This window comes from Mustela putorius, unplaced genomic scaffold (genome assembly GCF_011764305.1).
Source record: "Mustela putorius furo isolate JIRA1106 unplaced genomic scaffold, ASM1176430v1.1 tig00000487_pilon_pilon_pilon, whole genome shotgun sequence".
Lineage (NCBI taxonomy): Eukaryota > Metazoa > Chordata > Mammalia > Carnivora > Mustelidae > Mustela > Mustela putorius.
The window spans coordinates 3,903,856-3,923,157 of NW_025421399.1; the positions used below are offsets into that span (position 1 = coordinate 3,903,856).

The 19,302-nt window shown below is 42.5% G+C and overlaps 1 protein-coding gene across 1 annotated transcript in view; it reads right to left on the reverse strand.

Annotated features, from left to right (window-relative positions):
• Positions 1-19,302, reverse strand: part of NSF (N-ethylmaleimide sensitive factor, vesicle fusing ATPase) — a 151,383-nt gene that overhangs the window by 4,340 nt on the left and 127,741 nt on the right. Inside the window, exons 18-19 of the mRNA XM_004772448.2 lie at positions 2,510-2,644; positions 1,303-1,416 (exon numbers count right to left, since the gene is read on the reverse strand). Coding sequence (XP_004772505.1) covers positions 1,303-1,416; positions 2,510-2,644 — 249 coding nt within the window. The remainder of the gene's footprint in view (positions 1-1,302; positions 1,417-2,509; positions 2,645-19,302) is intronic.

The window sequence follows — 19,302 nt, forward strand, 5'->3', positions numbered from 1 at the left end:
TGCTCACAGGGCCAAGAGGGCAGGCCTGAGCAGTGACACAAAATGCCAAGAGCGCGGCCAGTCTGTCCAGCAGTGAACTGGGATGGACCCAGGTGACCACAGTTCACGGAGTACCCGGCTGTGTGTCCGGCTCTGTTCCAGGGACCATGGATTCAAACAGTGAGTAAAAGCCAAGGTTCCTGAAGTCACGAAACTTGGCAGGAATACATTTATTATCTAGATAAGGACAGGAAGACCCAGGATGGACACGTGGAGGGGTGGAGTTCCCAAAAGGGTAAACGTAAGTTGCCAGGAGATGTAAAAAAGTTCCAGAGAAATTTCATCTGTCTTTGCCCAGGGGCTGGCCTAGGGCTCGGTCTTCTATGTGATCCTGGATGCTTTAACCCTATAGTAGCTTGTTTGAAATTTCGAGGAGCCCGGCCAGAGGGAAAGACAGACACCCTAAGTCTACTCTGTACAATTCAATTAGTTTGTCCCTTAGAACAGTTTCCCAGGCCCCATTTCGTTAAAGGCACAGTAGCTTCTAGTCTCTGATCAACGATGCCATCTTCCTTCCATCGATAATTGGCTGTGATTGTGGATAACCCACTGGCCACTGGTGGGACACTCAGTACCCTCATCTCTAAAATGGGGATAGGCAGTGATGACAGGAGAGCAATTGCCACTTTGAAGCCCTTTCTAGTTCTAAGATCTAATGATTCCCTAATTAAAATGGAAAGTAACTTTATAATCTTTTCTTCCATTTGTGAATTTTAAGAAGTTAGAAAAGTAATTGTTTGGTCTTAGAAGCAGGCCACTAATAGCAACTTGAATACAGAAATAAGAGAATTATAACAAACTAATTAAAGCCTTAGCAAAAGGAGCACCTTGGTGGCTCAGTCATTAAGCATCTGCCTTCGGCTCAGGTCATGATCCCAGGGTCCTGGGATCCAGCCCCATATTAAGCTCCACATTGGGCTCCCTATGCGGAGGGAAGCCGGCTTCTCTCTCTCCCACTCCCCCTGCTCGTGTTCCCTCTCTTGCTGTGTCTTTCTCTGTCAAACAAATAAATAAAATCTTAAAAAAGCAAAAACAAAAAGCAACACCTTAGCAAAGGAGGGGTGCCTGGCTGGCTTGGTCAGTGAAGCAGGTGACTCTTGATCTTGGGGTTATGGGTTTGAGCCCCACGTTGGGTAAGGAGATTACTTAAAATACAATCTTTAAAACAAAACAAAACAAAACCTTGGCAAAGGACATATAAAAACCTCTTGGTACGTCGCAAAGCACCTGTGTCTGCATCCTGGGGAGAACGCAGCATCTTACCTGGAGCGACATCTCGATCAACATCAGCAGCTTCTTGATGCCTATCCAGACCTTCTTCCCTTTGACTTGCTGCGAGATTGTGGTGCGTTCCTTATCTTTGAAGTTGCCCAAAAGCTATGAAAACAATAAAAAGGACAAAAGCACTTTTGTAGTGAGTGCATCAACAACATTAGTTAATGCTCACATTTATCCTTGAAAGAACAGTGCAGTAAGAACTACCTGACTGGTTCACATGGACAGGGTTTTCTCCTATTTTAAAATCCAACCTGACCTTCTTCACCCCATTAGGTACAATTAACGAACGTGAAAACGGGTATGCTAAATCCTGTTTTCCTAGAGACCTCCATTATAATTCAGAGATATGTTTGCTGGGGGCAGGGAGAAAAAAAAATAACTTCAAACCATAGTAAGCATCAGTTAAAAATTTTAACATGTGTCAAAGCAGAGACTAAATTTAAACCTTACTCAACCTCGGCCCAAGAGCTGCTCACATAGGTAATCTGGAGATATCTATCATAGAGATGATTTCTATTTTGTTGGAGTATGCTCCAACTGCATGGGTCTTGAGAATTTTAAGAAGCCTTTACCACTGCTGAATGAATCACTACACATGACATCTTTTCCAGATCTCACCAAGTCACCTGTGTACATTGATATTAATCAAGAGTTTAATGAAGGTTACATTTTTTAATAATTTATACTCTGTCATCCTCAAAAAATTTAAGGAAACATTTCCATACTATGAACTTGTTAATAAAGCAGTCCCTTTCAACTTCTATAGTTTTGAAGTCTCTAAGGTTTTAATCACTGTGCCAATTTATGAAATGCAAGTAAATGAGTGGAAAGCTATTTGCAAATGACCAAGTTTTCCACATATTGATTACTCTACCACTCTACCCTCCCCTCCCCCCATTCTGAGTTTCTGGCCCATGTAATCTGCATGCCTCTCTCCTCGTGGGCACAGAGTAATTCATTCTTGGCAGGCTGGGTGCTGCCTACACCCAGGAATGGGAGATTCATTCATTTTCACTAACATTCATCTCTTCCTCGAAGTCCTGAAATGACTGAAGGTATATCCCAGGTGCCCTATTTCAGGTTAGCACAGAAACCAGGCACCGGGGGCAATGTCTGCCATGCCTCCTTAGCATTAGTCCCAACCCCGACTCCTTTCTAACAGACACTTTGCAATCCGTTGACTCATTTTCACCTCCAGAGCCTCCAACAGCTGTTCTCCTGTGGCAATGTTGGGCACATGGATGGTGGTGCTGAAAGCATTGAGCATCTCCATCTCCTGAAGGACATCTTTGCGGCTAGTGGTGCCGATGATAAGAAGCTTGCGGCCCTGATCACAGGGAGAAAATGTGTTAAAATGCAGGATAAGACTGGTTAGGAAACTGCATTTATTTAACTGCAGAAATGCAGGTGGTTAGGCCAAAAAAAAAGAAAGAAAGAAAGAAAGAAATTCAGAATTTTCCTTGTGAAAATCTAAAGGAAAGTAGCAAGCACAGGATTCAGAAAGGCAACAGCTTCTTCTTGTCATTGATGGCAATAAAATAATGGATAAGTAAGTCAGGGAGACATACAAGCCAAATAAAAAGATACTGACTTATATGCTGTAATCCATTTCTGACAGCCAACATGGTATACGTATGGTGGGGACTGGAAAAAGGGAAATGAATGAACTGGAAGTCTGTATCACCCACTTAGCAAAGATTTATAATGCTTTTAAGAAGGAGCAGGATGGGGGCTCCTGGGGGGGGCATAGTCAGTTAAGCATCTGACTCTTGGTTTTGGCTCAGGTTCTGATCTCAGAGTCAAGAGAGCCCCTGCATCAGGCTCTGCACTCAGCATGGAGTCTGCTTGAGCTTTTCTCTCCGTCTGCCCTTCCCGCTCACACCCTCTCTCTCTAAAATAAAAAAAAAATTTTAAAGGAGTAGGTTAACAATAATTGTTTACATTTATGCAATACTTACCTGTAAAAGGTAGGGTGCCAAGTGCTTTACATAACGGTGTCACTTAATATTTTAAAATTTCAGTTTTTAACCCCAAAACATACAAAAAATGTTTAAAACCTATAGCAGTCCTATGCCACCATTCCTGATTCCCTCTCTCCAAAGGCAATCATTTTAAACTCTTACTTAAGCTTTTCTTCTTGTATTTACCTCCTTTTCTTTAAATAACAAGGTTATACCACTATTTTTAGATCTTTGTTTTAAGCTTTAAATTTTATTGACCACCTATTATTGAAGATGGGGATTTAATATTATTTTTTCACAACCCCCCACCCTGTGCCCCTTTTCTTGTCCTTCTCTTCCAATGTGGTTATTTCATAGTCTTTGAATTAAGCTACATTCAGTATTTATCATGATTATATAAATATGATTGACAGCTAAGCTATGTAATACACTATTACATTTCCTTTCCTAGGAAACATTTTGTATTTATTAGACTTAGTAACTGCCATTTTCACCCTCAGCTTAGTTGACCAAGTACCAATTACAAGTTCATCCCCAAACAAACACAACCATGAATATCCTTTCAATACATTCAAACATGTCAGGGAATTTTAAAGTTTGTTTGTTTAAGACATCCCCCTCCTGGAGCCCTCTATTCTCAGAGAGTCTGGATGGATTGCTGCTGCATAGCTGCCGTTCTAGAACTTTCTTCTCTTCTGTTAGATCCCCTGCATCTTGGTCTGTCTGCATTCATTCCCTTTTCCACGGTGCACCTACTTCAATAACTTCCTGAGAGAGGGTGCACAGGAGGTAAAAATACAAAGATTTTGAATGTCTGGAAATGCTTTTATTCCACCATTTATACTGTCCACTCAATACCTGAGAGTTCAGCTAGGCACAGAGAACAAGGTTAAAAATAATTTTCCCTCCAGAATTTTGAAGGCATTATTCTATTGTCTTTTCATTTTCAGTGATGCTGGCTAGAAGACTGATACTATTCTGATATTGTCTCTCTCTCTCTCTTTTTTTTTTTGATTTTAAAGTACCTTCTCCTTACCTTTATATTCTATAATTTTAAAATCACACACCTTGAGGTAAGTCTTTGCTCATTCTGCTGGTGCTAGATGGGTCCTTTCTAACCTGAAAAGTGATTCAGTTTTAGGAAATAATCTTAGATTATTTCTTTGATATTTCTTTTCATTCATTTTCTGTGTTTTTCTGTTTTGCTTTTGGTTTTTTTTTGGGGGGGGGTTATACCCCTCTACCCCCTGCCCCCAAACCTCCTTTAGTTGCATACTGGTCTACTACGACTAAGTTTCTTTCTTTTTTTTTTTGGCTCCTGGTTTTTACCTTTCTCTTTCAAATACTTTTTGGGTTAGTATCAACATTATCTTCCAATCTTTATATTAAGTTCTTTCTATAATATTTTTTCATTTCTAAGAGCTCTTTCTTGTTTCTTGAACTTTTTTTTTTTTTACTATGTCTTATTGTATTTAATGGGTGTGATACCTTATTTTAGATTTGTGTGAATATTACAGATTTTGTAATGTTTTCTTCGGTTCTCTGCTTTGTCCTGTCTCCCTGGAGTTCCTTTATTTCCTATTTGTTCACTGGAGCTTTCCCTCGAGGATCTGGTGATTGCTGGATGACTATTCAGATTTAAGAGCTAACCTAGTGACTAGAAGCTCTTAGTCTGAGGGCTTCACTACAGGATGATCAGATAAGACTTGGCTGATGATTGGGGGTCCTTCAAAGGTCAGAATGTGTACATTTTTCCCAGGAAAGAATCTTCCAGTCTTCTTCCTGAAGGCTATAAAGCCTAGTTTCCGGCATACTGGGAGTCGATGGGGAAAGGGATCTGGGTCTCCCACCATTCAATATAGAGACTCCCATTTGCTATTTGCAGAATGGCATCTCTTGAGAGAGACGTCTCATTTCATGTTCGTATAATCCTGAGAATTAAGTGCTTGTATTCTCTCTACTTTACTGATGGAGCTATTGAATCTCACAGATACAAGTAATTTGTTGAAGGTCGAATAACTAATATATGATGGATCCAGGAATGGAAACCATATCCAGAATCCAAAACTGTATACTGCTGTTCTTGATGAAGAAAAACACATTTTAAAAAACGTTTACTTGGGGGATGCCTGGGTGGCTTAGTTGGTTAGACGACTGCCTTCGGCTCAGGTCATGATCCCGGAGTCCCGGGATCGAGTCCCGCATCAGGCTCCCAGCTCCATGGAGAGTCTGCTTCGCTCTCTGACCTTCTACTCGTTCATGCTCTCTCTCACTGTCTCTCTCTCAAATAAACAAATAAAATCTTTAAAAAACATTTACTTGGAAAATAGGAAAGGAGTGCATTCTAAACTATGTCATAAAATTTATCGTACACGCTAACTTCAAAGATAAGCCTTTAATACAATCATTAAACCTATTCATGGATCTTAGAAACTCAGGATATTAAAATGAGAAACAGGGGTGCCTGAGTGGCTCAGTCAGTTAAGCATCTGCCTTCACCTCAGGTCATGATCCCAGGGTCCTGGGATCAAGTCCCACGTGAGCAGGGAGCCTGCTTCTCCTTCTCCCCACATTCGTGCTCTCTTACCACCTCTCTTCCAAATAAATGAACAAATAAAATCTTTAAAATAAAAAAAAAGAGGGGCGCTTGGGTGGCTCAGTGGGTTAAAGCCTCTGCCTTCGGCTCAGGTCATGATCCCAGAGTCCTGGGATCGAGCCCCACATCGGGCTCTCTGCTCCGCAGGGAGCCTGCTTTCCCCTCTCTCTGCCTGCCTCTCTGCCTACGTGTGATCTCTTTCTGTCAAATAAATAAATAAAATCTTTAAAAAAAAAAAAAGAAAATCAATGAATCATAATAAATTATTATGTGAAAATTAAAATAAACACAGGAAAAGATGTTAAGAAATTGACGATCGGATGCCAAAACAGTTTCAGTTTGGGTTTTGTAAACATTACACCACTACTATCAATAAGGCAGATCATGCATCCTCAGTCTTATCCACTGTTTTTGTCCATCTACTGTGCCAATAATGGAAAATGAACCAACAAAAACAAAGGCATATCAGAGAAGCAAAGTCAAGACCTTCTGGCACAGTTAGAGGCTGGCATACAGATGACTCTGCAAAGACCATGGGACAATATTCCTGTGAAGTATACAGACTGAAGGATAATCATTATTATCATTCAAGAACTCAACTAGCTAAAAATCAAACACATTATCAACAGACCTTTATCAAGCTCCTAGATGAATCTGGAACAGACCCTGTATATATAGAGAGAGACAGCTACAAAAGAGGTAATGAGGATGCATTATGGGCAGGTGGGGGGTATTATGCACAGGTCATCACGGTAGAGGGAGGGAACATGTGGCAGAGAAACATCTGTTCTTCTTCTGGAAGCGGGTCTTAAGGAATGAGTGGGTTGACTAGAAAGATGAAGGGGAAGGATATTCCAAGCCAGAAGGAGCGGAAATACATAAGTCTGAGGGCAGAATAATAAAAACAAAAACTGGGGAGTCGGGGTAATTACAAACACACAAAGATATACACATTTCTACTATCACAGAAGAGTAGTACTTTAACATTCCACGCTAAATTCCATCTCTAAACTTAGAACACAACCCTGAAGGCTACCAGATGCTAAGGGCCACCACACAGGCTAGTACATCCTCATTACAATGAAAGGCAACTGTCATCTAGTCCTTTTCCTGAGGTTTTTAGTGTTCTATAGCTCAACACTCAAACTCCCTCATCTTGTCTCCTCTCCAGGAGGGCCACACATTGGCCCTAGAAGAAAGGCCTTAAGGAAGAAGCTTCTTACTCACTCCAGAAAGCAGGAATTGCCATTTTCCAAGTGAAACTTTCTCTTACGTTTAACCATGACTATGCTCTTTGGAGTGTTGAAAGACTGGGAAACGTACAGCAACTTATAATGGAAACACTAATTTATGTTTTGCTCTACTCCTTGTTTAACAAGACTGCAAACATTGCAGAGAGGTCACGACCCAGGCAAGTTCAGGCCTTGACTTGTAAAGCTCATCTTTACGAAAACACCGAAAATCATTACCAAATAATTAAATTGTGCTGGGTCATTTTGTCTATTAATTAGTGGTAATGCTCATGAGGAAGCTTTATCATGAAAAAACAACTCTGAGTGTGTTAATGTGGTAAATCATACCGGAGAACATTCTGGATGAAAAGCTGCCAGCAGCACGTAATAGGAAAGCTGGCTTTAAAAAATAAAAGTACAGTTCAACCCAAGAGGGGAAATCCAACTCGTTAATGTGTGGCTACTAGTCTTAAGTCTACAGCATGGAAACACGCCCCTTGATGGAAAGAAAAATAATAGAATGATAACTTATTTGAAGGAGAAAAAAAGAAATTGTTCCCAGCATACTCTTTACTGAGATTTGCTAGTTCCTGATATAATAAAGAAACGAGCCTAAATAAAATGATTATCTGCCAATCGGATTATGATAAACATTGTTCCAAGGTTAAATAAGTATTAGTTAACTAATTCTCAGTGCCATAAGAAGCAACTCAGGTGAAAACATTTCCATGAAAAAGGCAGGGCTCAGTCAGGTGTTGATCCTTCAAAAAAACACTTCTTTACATGATGAAGAATGAACAAAGTACTAAGCAGTATCTAAGCCTTTTGCCACACAAAGGACTAACCAGATAATCCACACCCTTTCATAGGTCCTGCCCATTGATTGGCCCCAATAAACTGATTTGTAACAAAAGTTCATGTGGAAGAAAGCTTTTTTTTTTTTTTCTTAAATAAAAATGCCACCAATATAATACTGCAGTGGAATGGAAGGGCTGATTTTAACCTGTGAACAAAAGTAAAGTCAGTTATGCAGTAAAAGAAAGGCCATTCTTTCCATATCATTCAATTCTGGGCAAGTGTAATACACCCTCAGTAAGAAGAATTAACCGGGAACAATCGGGAACCCTGAAATGGATTAAGAAGTGAGTTTAAAAGTGCAACTCAAAACTGCTGAGTGCCGGGGCCTTAAACTTTATTTTCTGATTGTTAAGAGTCTGAGGGTTTTTTTGAAAGAGAAGATTTTCAGAGTGTTAAGAATTTATAAACCCAGTAAGTAGAAGACTAGTCAGATCATTACCAAGAATTTATTCTGTTCAGGTATTTATGGAATTATGAGATTTGGTTTGTGCCCTCAAAGTGATTACAATTTAGCTGGGAAGAGCAAGTGCACATTCAGGGACCAGTACCAAGTAACACATCAGCAAACACAGATTTATAATGGCACAAGGGGACAGTTTCCTTGGAGTCGGGGCATCTAGGAAGACTGCCGCAGTACCGGGGGCTCACGGACACAGAGGAGGTCCTGGAGAAGGGAAGGGTCTCCTAATGCTACTAAATCCTATGTGGGTGGTGGAGGCAGCTGAACCAGAGAGTTCAAGGCTGAAAACGAAGGCTTTTTAGAGAGGGGAGTGGGCAGCCACTGAAAGGAAGACTCGAAATGCTTAATTAAGGAAGGAGATTTGATATAAAAAGCAACAGGAAACTAAAGAAGGTTCTTGAGGAGGCAGAAGAGTGAGGAAGAGAAAGAGGATCCTGGCAGCTCCGGGCAGGACAGTCTAGGGGCCGGTGGACAGCGACATGCAAGCTCTCCAAGTCAGCACGCCCAGGAAGGATCTGCACCTCCCTCGCACCCCCCTACCCCGTCCCCAGAGACCTCACACACACGATGATGTCCTTTTTAAGGCAAGCGCAGGGCTGGCAGACAGCAAAGGAGGAGCGACAAGTCTCCGGATGGATTGGTGGCTTGGTACAGGAGCAAAAGGACTGGCTCTGTCCCTCACAGCGGTGTGGTTTGGGGTAGATTATTTCACTTCTGAGTACCTGTCTCCACTTCGATCATAAAAATGGGATACAAATCCTACCCACCTGTCAGAGTACAGTGCTGTTGGGGGCGAGGGGGCGGAGAAGGCTGGCGAAGGGGAGTCATTCAGAGGAGGCGAGAATGAAAGGAGGTGCAAGCTTGAATGAAGGGTCTTGAAGGGAACCCGACAGAGCATCCTGTGTAGGAGGTCAGGACTCCCTAACGCGAGGTGAGGTCAGGGTTAGTTAGGTTGGGTGGGCAAGCAGTGGGGTGTCTGCAAATCTCTCTCCTCCCGGCCCAGGGTCCTGACAGCCTAACCCTAATGATGCACAGGGAGCGCCTTCTCCCAAGATTCACTTTCAGGGGAGAGCAGAGCCCCAGTCTTCAGTTGACTAGGGTTCCAGTAAGGCCCACGGGAGGTCTGAACTAAAGACCCACCATCGCCTTTCAGAGTCGGGGCGGGGGGTGAGAGTGAGTGGCCTCAGCAAGAGGCTTCTGAGGGAGAGGCCAGTTCTGGGCAGGGGTGTGAAGAAGCATTCCCAGGAAGTCGTGCTTTACTCCCCTGCTTACCTAGCCTCAGTCACATAACGGGAAGAATTTCACATATGTTGACTTTGTTTGTATTATTCAACACAGAGATGTTGGAAAAACAAAACAAAACAAAACAAAACATTCTACCCACCACAGTTCTTACACAGCTTTATGGCTGCCCTTAACTGCAAGTCTGAATCTTGTTCCTAGCCTGTCGGCTCCCTGTGTGTACAGAGCCCTGTTTTATTCATCTTGGCCCTGGTGGCTGTTAGCGCAGCATCCCAGGCCACAGAAGTCACTCCTGCACTGCCTCCACCTAGAAAGCTCCTCCCTTATATGACCGACCGCGTGATTCTCCCCCTGACGTCATGGCATAGCTTGACCGTCACCCCTTCAGTGAGGCTCACACAGCCCCCACCTTGTAGAACTGCAGACCTCTCCTCTTCCGTTCCCTTCATCCTGCTCTCTTCCTCCCAGGATGGATCACCTTTTAACATGGGAAATACTTCACTCACTTACTGTCTTCACTTAGTATTGTATTTATTGCTGGTCTTCCTTCAGGAGGACAGAATTTTTGTCTGTTTGGATCTATTGATATGTCGGGGGTTAGAGTACATTTGCGTTGAATGAATGAATCGTGAAACAGTAATCTCACTGTAGACTTTGGGGGTGCAGATCACTCCTTCCTCATTACATTCCCTGTTCCCGCCCTGGGAAAAGGCACGTGATACCAAGTGTTCAACAGGAAAATAACGACTATTTCAGAGTCTATACCTTGGAGCTCCCAATGGGGAATGCGGTAACAGGTTTTCAAGAAAATAATCTAGAATGAATGGCATGTACACCTCATTTACAATGTCGGCAGATGCCAGGAAGGTTGTCATCTCTTTGTTTCAATTAATCAACTCATCAGATGCATAGTTAAGCTACGGACCAGATAGTACAGATTTCACTGATGGGGAAGAGCGGAGATTCATTAGAAGGCATTCATTCAAGCTAGTGGAACAACAAGTGTTATTAAGTATCTCCTATAACTCTTGGTTTCCCCAAAACAAGGGAGAAAAGGAACGACCATTCAAAACAACCAGTAGTCGGGACAGTAAAAGGAGAGGTTGGGGCCTCTGTGCATATTCTGCATGCATTTCTGATTTCTCATGCTCAAATGTCTGGTAACTTCTTTTTTTTTCTTTCTTTCTTTTTTTTTTTTTTTTTTTTTTTTGTGGTTAAATATTTAAGTTGAATACCAAAGGAAGGATGTTTCACATAAATCATGCTACAGCCAGGCAGACAACTACACTTAAACTCTCCATTAGGTTCTCCCCTGGAGCAAATTCTTAGTCTACGGTCTTTGTCGGTCTTTGTAACCATCCTCGTGGTGCTGTGAGCGAGGCAGAGGACAATAAGGAGGGGAATTCACAATGCAGACTGAGTATGAAATGAGAAAGTTCACCCCAAATCATTTAAAATAATTACTATAGGCAAGAGCAGATCACTTCATCATATTACATAATATTTTAGTATCAGTTTGTGAGAAAGACAGTGAATCATGACGTTTTATACCTGAGTAGCTCTTGAAGATGACTTCATATTGAAGATGACCTAGTCTTCCCCTGGTTATTTTGTAGATGAGAAATCTGGGATGAGAGGTGAAGGGACCTGTCTGCGGCTTCTACATCTAGGCAGGGAGCTGAAGCTACAGTTCAGGCGTCTTAGACATTTCCATTATGCGTTGCTGCCCATTGTTCTCATCTGTGCAATTTTTAACTCCTATCAGCAATGGCTGATCTCTTAATTATGAGGCAGGGAGATACATCACCTAGGAATTATGATCTCTGAGCTCTTAGGAGAAAGTTTAAATTAAGAAAATAAATACTGTGACTATGCCACAGTATTCTTAGTGCCGAAAAGAATAGTTCTCATTAGAAACTGAACTAAGATGACCACTGATTCATTAGCAGATCCAAACTCCTTAGTCTGGCACACACAGGAAGTTTCCTTCCCTTTCTCGTCATTTAGTTTGATGTGCCCTACAATGACCTCTGTGCTCTAATCAGGTCAATTTTCTTCTTCCTTCTCATTTAATTTCTACCTCTGTGACTTTTATCCATAGCCTTCCTCTTTACTGAAATGCTTTCCAGAGTTTTCTACCGGTTCACAATGATGTCTTATGTCCAAGATATTTCAGAACTTGCCTTCTCTCCACACTCTGCCCTCACTTAACCCAACACAAGTCCATGGAATCCTGCAGGCCCCAACCTTTTCGAACACGGATCAACATGCCCCCACTTAAATGGAAGCCAGTCGGCTGAATAATTCCAGCTATCCAGAACACAGAGCCAAGAAATAAGCAAAAATCCTCTAACTTCTAGCACCAAAACAAAGTGAGATTCAAGTGATTTTACTCACTGCTACTGTCATCTTATCCATTAGGCACAGCAGGCACAGTGGCCAGGGCCCATAAAACTTGGAAGGGCCCACAAAAATATTAATTTTTTTTTTTAAAGTAGGCTCCATTCCCAGTGTGGAGCCCAGTGTTGGACTTGAACTCACAACCATGAGATCAAGACCTGAGCCATGATTAAGAATTGGATGCTTAACCGACTGAGCCAACAAGGTACCCCTCTATTTTCTTTTAAAATCAGAAGAAAACAAAGAACTTTCAGGTCAAAGAAAATGTCTTGTTGTTATTGTTATTTTTAAAGATTTTATTTTATTTCATTTTTATTTATTTTTTTAGGTGGGGGAGAACCAGAGGGAGAGGTAGAATCTTAAGCAGGTTCTACACCCAGCACAGAGCCTGACTTGGGGCTCGATCTCATGACCCTGAGATCACTACCTGAGCTGAAATTAAGTCGTATGCTCAACTGAGCCACCCCTAAAGATTTTAAGTAAACTCTACACCTCAACATGAGGCTCAAACTTACAACCCTAAGGTCAAGAGTCACGTGCTCTACTGACTGAGCCATTCAGGCACCTCAAGAAGATGTCTGAAATACCAACAGCTGGAAAATAAAAATTCTGAATGTTTTTAATGGAGGAAAGGGCCCATGTAAGTCGTAATGTGGCCCTGCTCACGGGAAAACTCCTCCAACTCTTGTGGCCTGGTTATTCCTACTTTACAAACAACTCATGAGTCCCAACCTTTTTTAGTTCACAGTTGACCAGAGGCAGCAAATTAGAAAAGCGGAACCGTCAGAGGTAGGCAGGCTAACACAATTCAATGGGATTTTGCAAGTCACAGCTAATGGTAAAACCACTAAGAACAAGAAAAGGTACCAAAGAACTAGAACAAAACAAAACGGGGCACCCTGGACATATTTCATGACCGCCTGGATGGAGCTGTACACATCCCAACAGTTCCTGCTGTCCCCCGTGATATTTCTGACCCGTGTGATTATGATTTATAATGATGATCCTTATTCTTTAACACAGTGCAAACACCACAAATGTATGTAGCAATCTTTCCTCTTAAAAAAGGCTAAAGTGTAACAATACATATTTTAAAGAGGTTATGCTTTCATCATTTGAAAAAAATAAAGCTTTTGATTTGTTACGAATTCCTATTCTTGTCTCCAGGGAAAACGAATACGCCGTAGGAAGCCTGAGGTAAGTAACTGTACACAAAACATATCCGTACATTTCCAAGTACCAGGTAGTGTGTAAGTAATAAAAATGTGCTAATTCTGGCGTAGATGCATCTTTTACCGTCTCTCCTCTTTGCATCTGAGCTGGAATTCCTTAGCGTGGCACAACGGCCCTGATAAGTCCCGTTCTAGTCACCTTTCAAGACCAAGATCAAGAACGCTTTGTGGAACGTTTGCAGATTTTCTCAGTAAGATGGGCTGTGCTTTCCTTTGTATTCCACTGGAACCGACACAGCTTATAAAACTTCATCAGATACATCAAGTTCACACACGTCTCTCCATCACTGGATTGTGACAGGGGCACTAGACTCAGTTAATTAAAAAAAAAAAACAAAAAAACCCACAAAACCTTTCCTCGGTAGACGAACTAGAAAGAAGCTTGCAGCTCTCCTTGCCCCACGCAGCAAAGCCCCAGCACCATCTAGAAGTCACTCTCAGGGCTGAGGCTGCCAGATAAAGCCCCAAACACGGCATGCGATAGACCAAAAATTATCTGGTATCTTTCTGGAATTCAGATTTAATTGAGTGCCCTTTATTCTGATCAACCAAATGCAGCGACCCCACTCCAAGCAGATACGGCCCCGCACCACTGGGGTGGACGGCTTGGTGAGCCAAGGGTGGGCTGGATGCTAAATCTCAACTGTTACTCTACTTCGCTCGCCAATTGCACAAATGACTAGGTGGGTCTAGATCATAAGCTCTTTGAGGGCAGGTATAAGAGTCTCATTCACCCTTTATTTTACAGTGTGGAACAGATGCTTATTAAGTGCACATCCTAGGGAAAGCATATATTCTGTAAAGTCAGATTTCAAACTTGTATGTCGAAAGAAATATTTCTGGATGGGGGTCAGAAACCTTCCCATTGGCCTTCCATGGAACTTAATACAATTGTCACCATCTATCTTCGTCAACCTTGGTCACACTGGCATTCCAGCTTCATAAGAGCCCACTGGAGGCACAACACTGAGCTGAATGCCAAGGTGGGTCTCCACGGACAACTGTGAGAGGCATGAGACATTTTCACAGTTTTCCTCTCAGGACTGCAGGGCGTCTTACAGACCAGACCTTAAATTAAATCAGCCTTACAAGAAAAAACAAGGTTCAAAAAAGAAATTATACATAGACAAGCTGAGAGACAAAGGTGCATTCATTTAACCCTGTTAGGTGAAGAGCAAATCAGCTGGAAGGATTGGAATTAAAGAATTTTGACAGTTACATGCTGCTGGTAAAAAATGAAAACAATCGTATACACATTAAGTTTTTCTTTTTTCCTGATTATAACGTAACAAATGCTTACTGTTGAAAATTTATAAACTGTAAGAAGCAATAAAGCAGAAAAAAAATTACCTATAATCCTACCATCTAGGGTACAGCAGGTGCCTTTAAGATGGGGAAATAATAGAACTTCCTTTGGTTTTTATTTTTGACCACATTCTTCAAAAAATTTCCTTTTTTGTGTATGTTCTAAAATGAACATCATCTGATAGAATAAGAGATGTAGTATTAAAAGGTTGGGAGGGAAAAAAAAAGGTTAAGAGGATAAGCTCATATGCTTTCTTTACTGGTAGGGGTATGCATTCAAAAACCTGGAGGGCCACTGACATAAAGACGACCATGAGGAACAATTTCGGCATTACACCCCCTCACCCTCGGTCCTTTTTTCTTTGAAATCACACTCGGAGGGTAACTCAGGATTAAGTGAAAGGTGACTTGAGAGTTATTCCGGCAGTTTCTGACACAGGCCCAGTTTATAGAGACAATGGATCACGAGCTGGGTGGCCAGAATTTTCTATCTGACTGTGGTCACCTGGTTATTTCTCCCCGTCCTTCCTTCCCGTTATTGTCCCTCTTATTCTGGAAACTGGCTCCCATCTTCCACTTGCTCCGAGGCTGGCTAAGGCAGGCAGGAGCTGCAAGGAACAGGATGACTGGCAGAGAAAGGTGCTATGCACTTTCTTCCCAGTTTCTAGGGCTGGTTTCTTCGGCAGCAGCCACCTGGCGCCGAGCTCCTTTAATAAGGGTTGGTTGCTTTGTTGGTTTTATATATTTTTGTGTGGGGAAAGACAGAGTCAAAGTTTTCATGGAAGTGAATAATAAAGTAATGGCCGAGTTGTGCTTTGCAGGTTACAGAGAACTGCAATAAACACTTATTAAACTCTCACATTCTTAACCTCAGTCATACTATTGTTTCTATTCTAGAAAAGTAGAAAATTGAGGCTCAGATGTGACTGGATTCAAATTCCAGTCTTTGGATTCTAACTCTCGTGCATTATTTACATTGCCAATGCCAGTTCTATGTGTAGTTAAGACCCACCATTTTTAAAACACCCATTTGTAGTAAGCACTATCATCCACGTAGCCTAAATGGTTTAATTTAAAAAAGGGGGGGGGCGCCTGGGTAGCTCAGTGGGTTACAGCCTCTGCCTTTGGCTCAGGTCATGATTCCAGGGTTCTGGGATCGAGTCCCGCATCGGGCTCTCTGCTCAGCAGGGAGCCTGCTTCCCTTCCCCTCTCTCTGCCTGCCTCTCTGCCTACTTGTGATCTCTTTCTGTCAAACAAAAAATAAAATCTTTAAAAAAAAAAAAAAAAGGAAGGTGAGGGCAGGGCCGCGCAGATTGTCTGGCACCTGCTTTTGGAAGCCCTCTTTCCATTCCCCAGTGTGAGGGGTACGGAAGGTCTCAAGATTAACATGTGGCTTCAGACCACATAGTGACTTAATAAGATCAAGACTTCATTCCATCTACTTCCCATTAGCTATCAGGAATCTTGACGGACTGTTCTGGACCTTCTGTAAGATTCCTCTTACTGGCTCTTCTTCTTTTTTATTTTTTAAACAACTTTTTTTTTTTTTTAAGACTTTATTTATTTGACAGAGAGAGATCACAAGTAGGCAGAGAGGCAGGCAGAGAGAGGAAGAAGCAGGCTCCTTGCTGGGCAGAGAGCCCGATGCGGGGCTCGATCCTAGGACCCTGGGATCATGACCTGAGCCAAAGGCAGAGGCTTTAACCCGCTGAGCCACCCAGGTGCCCCTTACTGGCTCTTCTTACCCAACAGTTGTTATGCCACACAGTATAGAGTCCTAGGAAATCTCCAAAGATCTGTGCTCTTGTTTCAGGGACAAAAAGTCAGGAGGGAAGCTGTGAGACACTAACCTGGTCCACCCTAAGTTAGGAGAACAGGGGAGCTTTAGTCACAAGCAACAGGTGGCTGTAGGGGAAAAGCAAGTAGGTGGGCCAGTCCTTGGAGGCTGAGGATAAATGTAACAGGCAGTGTCCTCAGAGATCTGACAATGGCCAGAAGCCCTGTTCCTCCCTTGGCTCCTTACCCTGCTCAGCCCTGAACTTCCTGTCTCTATTTCATTCTTCGTTTATCACAGGGATCTCTAATCCTCAGACCAGAGTACTTAGGAAGCTTCTAAATTCCAGCACATGGGAGAGAGGGAAGCAGGGCGTACTTATGTTTTCCCAGTACTGTGAATGAAGGAGTCTGTGCCTGGGCATTCCAGGTTGCATCTCCTGCTCACTTTCTGCCAATCTGCTCTATTCAGCAGTTGCATTCTTTAGTTTTCCTATCTTACAGGCTAAAAAGATACTGTGGACCATTCAAAGGCACCTCCTTTCTTTAAACAAACAAACAAACAAACTGGAAAATCTAGTTCCAAACAACGGTCTTAATGAAATACCAGACCCTTTAAGAATGTTGGAACAGCCACAGAACAGGAGCAGAATTGGAGATGGTCAACCCTTGGCACCAAGCAATGGGAATATTCCAGTCAAGAGAACATCCATTCTCTTTTCGAAGATGCTGGGTTAAGACTCTATCAATCAATCCTTTACAGACGCCATGCTCTGTGGACAATGGCAGATTCCTACTTTTTAGTAACTCCATGCTCTGCACGAGAAAGCATCAGTACCTTCATCTACGCAGCCCACAGGGTTACAGAGGACCTCCTGATACATGATCTTTATTGGCCCTCAGTGGGGTAGGTACGGAGGGAGAATTACCTCCATTTTACAGATGAGGAAACTGACAAAGATTTTAAGGGACTGGTTCAAAGTTGACTGAGCCAAGACTCAAACTCAGGTTTTCTGGCTCCGATACAAAGAGCAAGGTCTGCAGACGGGGCTCCGCACAAGACCCACGCCACTGCAGAATTCTATGTTACTAAAATCAATACTTCTCTAACCCTGAGGTCATGTCACAGTAAGATATTTATCGCAGCAGGGCTCGGTGAAGACACTCTGGCAGGGGGAGAATATTGTGCCTCAGCTCCATTAGCAGTTTCCCAATGATTAAACTACACATATGTAATTCTGAGTTAGCTGAAAATGGTGCCTACATGTCTTACAGTTTTTTATATCCATTAATACCTATTATATGTGTGCTCTCCCACACCCAACAAAAACCCTATTTTGAAAACATGCTTTTTTAATGTGTGTCTCTTTTGATTTATTTACTTTATTTTTTATTTTATTTTATTATTTTTTTTAAAAAGATTTTATTTATTTATTTGACAGAGAGAAATCACAAATAGGCAGAGAGGCAGGCAGAGAGAGAGGAGGAAGCAGGCTCCCTGCTGAGCAGAGAGCCCGATGCGGGACTCGATCCCAGGACCCTGAGATCATGACCTGAGCCGAAAGCAGCGGTTTAACCACTGAGCCACCCAGGCGCCCCTTTTTTATTTTTTTTTTAAGAAGATTATTTTTTTGACAGAGAGAGAGATCACAAGTAGGCAGAGAGGCAGGCAGAGGAAGAGGGGGAAGCAGGCTCCCCGCTGAGCAGAGAGCCCGATGCAGGGCTCGATCCCAGGACCCTGAGCCAGCGGGTTAAGGCAGAGGCTTAACCCACTGAGCCACCCAGGCACCCCTGTTTACTTTATTTTTTAAGTAGGTTCCACACGCAACGTGGGGCTTGTGACCCTGAGATCAAGACTCACGCGCTCTACTGACCGAACCAGCCAGGTGCCCCTGAAAACATGGTTTCTTCAGCAGGTATCTGTAGCATTGTTTTATAAATGAACGCACCACATTTCTTTCACTAGTTTTTATGTAACTGAAATCATTCTCTCTCTCTCTCTCTCTCTCTCTATATATATATATATATATATAAAATATATATTCAATTTACATAGAACTTTGAGACAACCTACTATACTAAGCAAAGTATAGAGAATTTTATAAAATATAGTAGCCATCTAATGTCACTAACTTAATAAATGGAAAAACTGGACCACTGAACTGTCAACCATCGTACAACTTTTCTTCAACAAAGCAGTCCAATGCACAAGTCATCACATCAATGATTATGATTAATATGTCTGGCAAAATGACTACACCTCTTTCCTAAAGCGGTTCTACATCTTATTGAGTCATATTGTAGTCATTAGCCAGAGTTAATTTTGAACAGATAGATGGGGAGATACTCATGTTTAGGCCTGCACGATCTGGAGTCTCTTCCATCATCTGCTTATTTCACTGAAGCAACCCAAAGGCTGAAGAGTTGCTTAATAGCACCAAGACTTCCTAATAACATCTCTGAAGACTGGACTTGGATGTCCTGTCAGGAATACGTGAAGAGCAGTCTTGTCGAGAGACTGGTGAGGTTAAAACACAGTCTATGTCTATGGGACAGACAGAGCCACCTGCCCGAGTTCCCACCAGCAGCTCACTTCAGTGTTTTTCTGGTACCTGATGCCAATCCTGGCTCTAAACCCTAGGGGCCAGGGCAGTGAGGTAGCTGTTTTTTTTCCAACACCTCTGACTTTACCTAAAACTCTAACTACTAGGTCTGAATTCTACTTCAGTGACACTGCTATGAATTCAGAGTGATCTTCTCTTGTAAGAGTGTACAGTTTTCAAAGAGTTTTCCAGCTGGTATGGGGCAAAGAAGCTCTATGCGGACAAAGCCCCCAGCTCTGGTCAGCCCTGGGGAAGGCTGGATGGCAGCTGGTGGGGGCTGCGCTGAGAGTTGCCACTAGCTGGGTCCCCTCACGGATGCTACC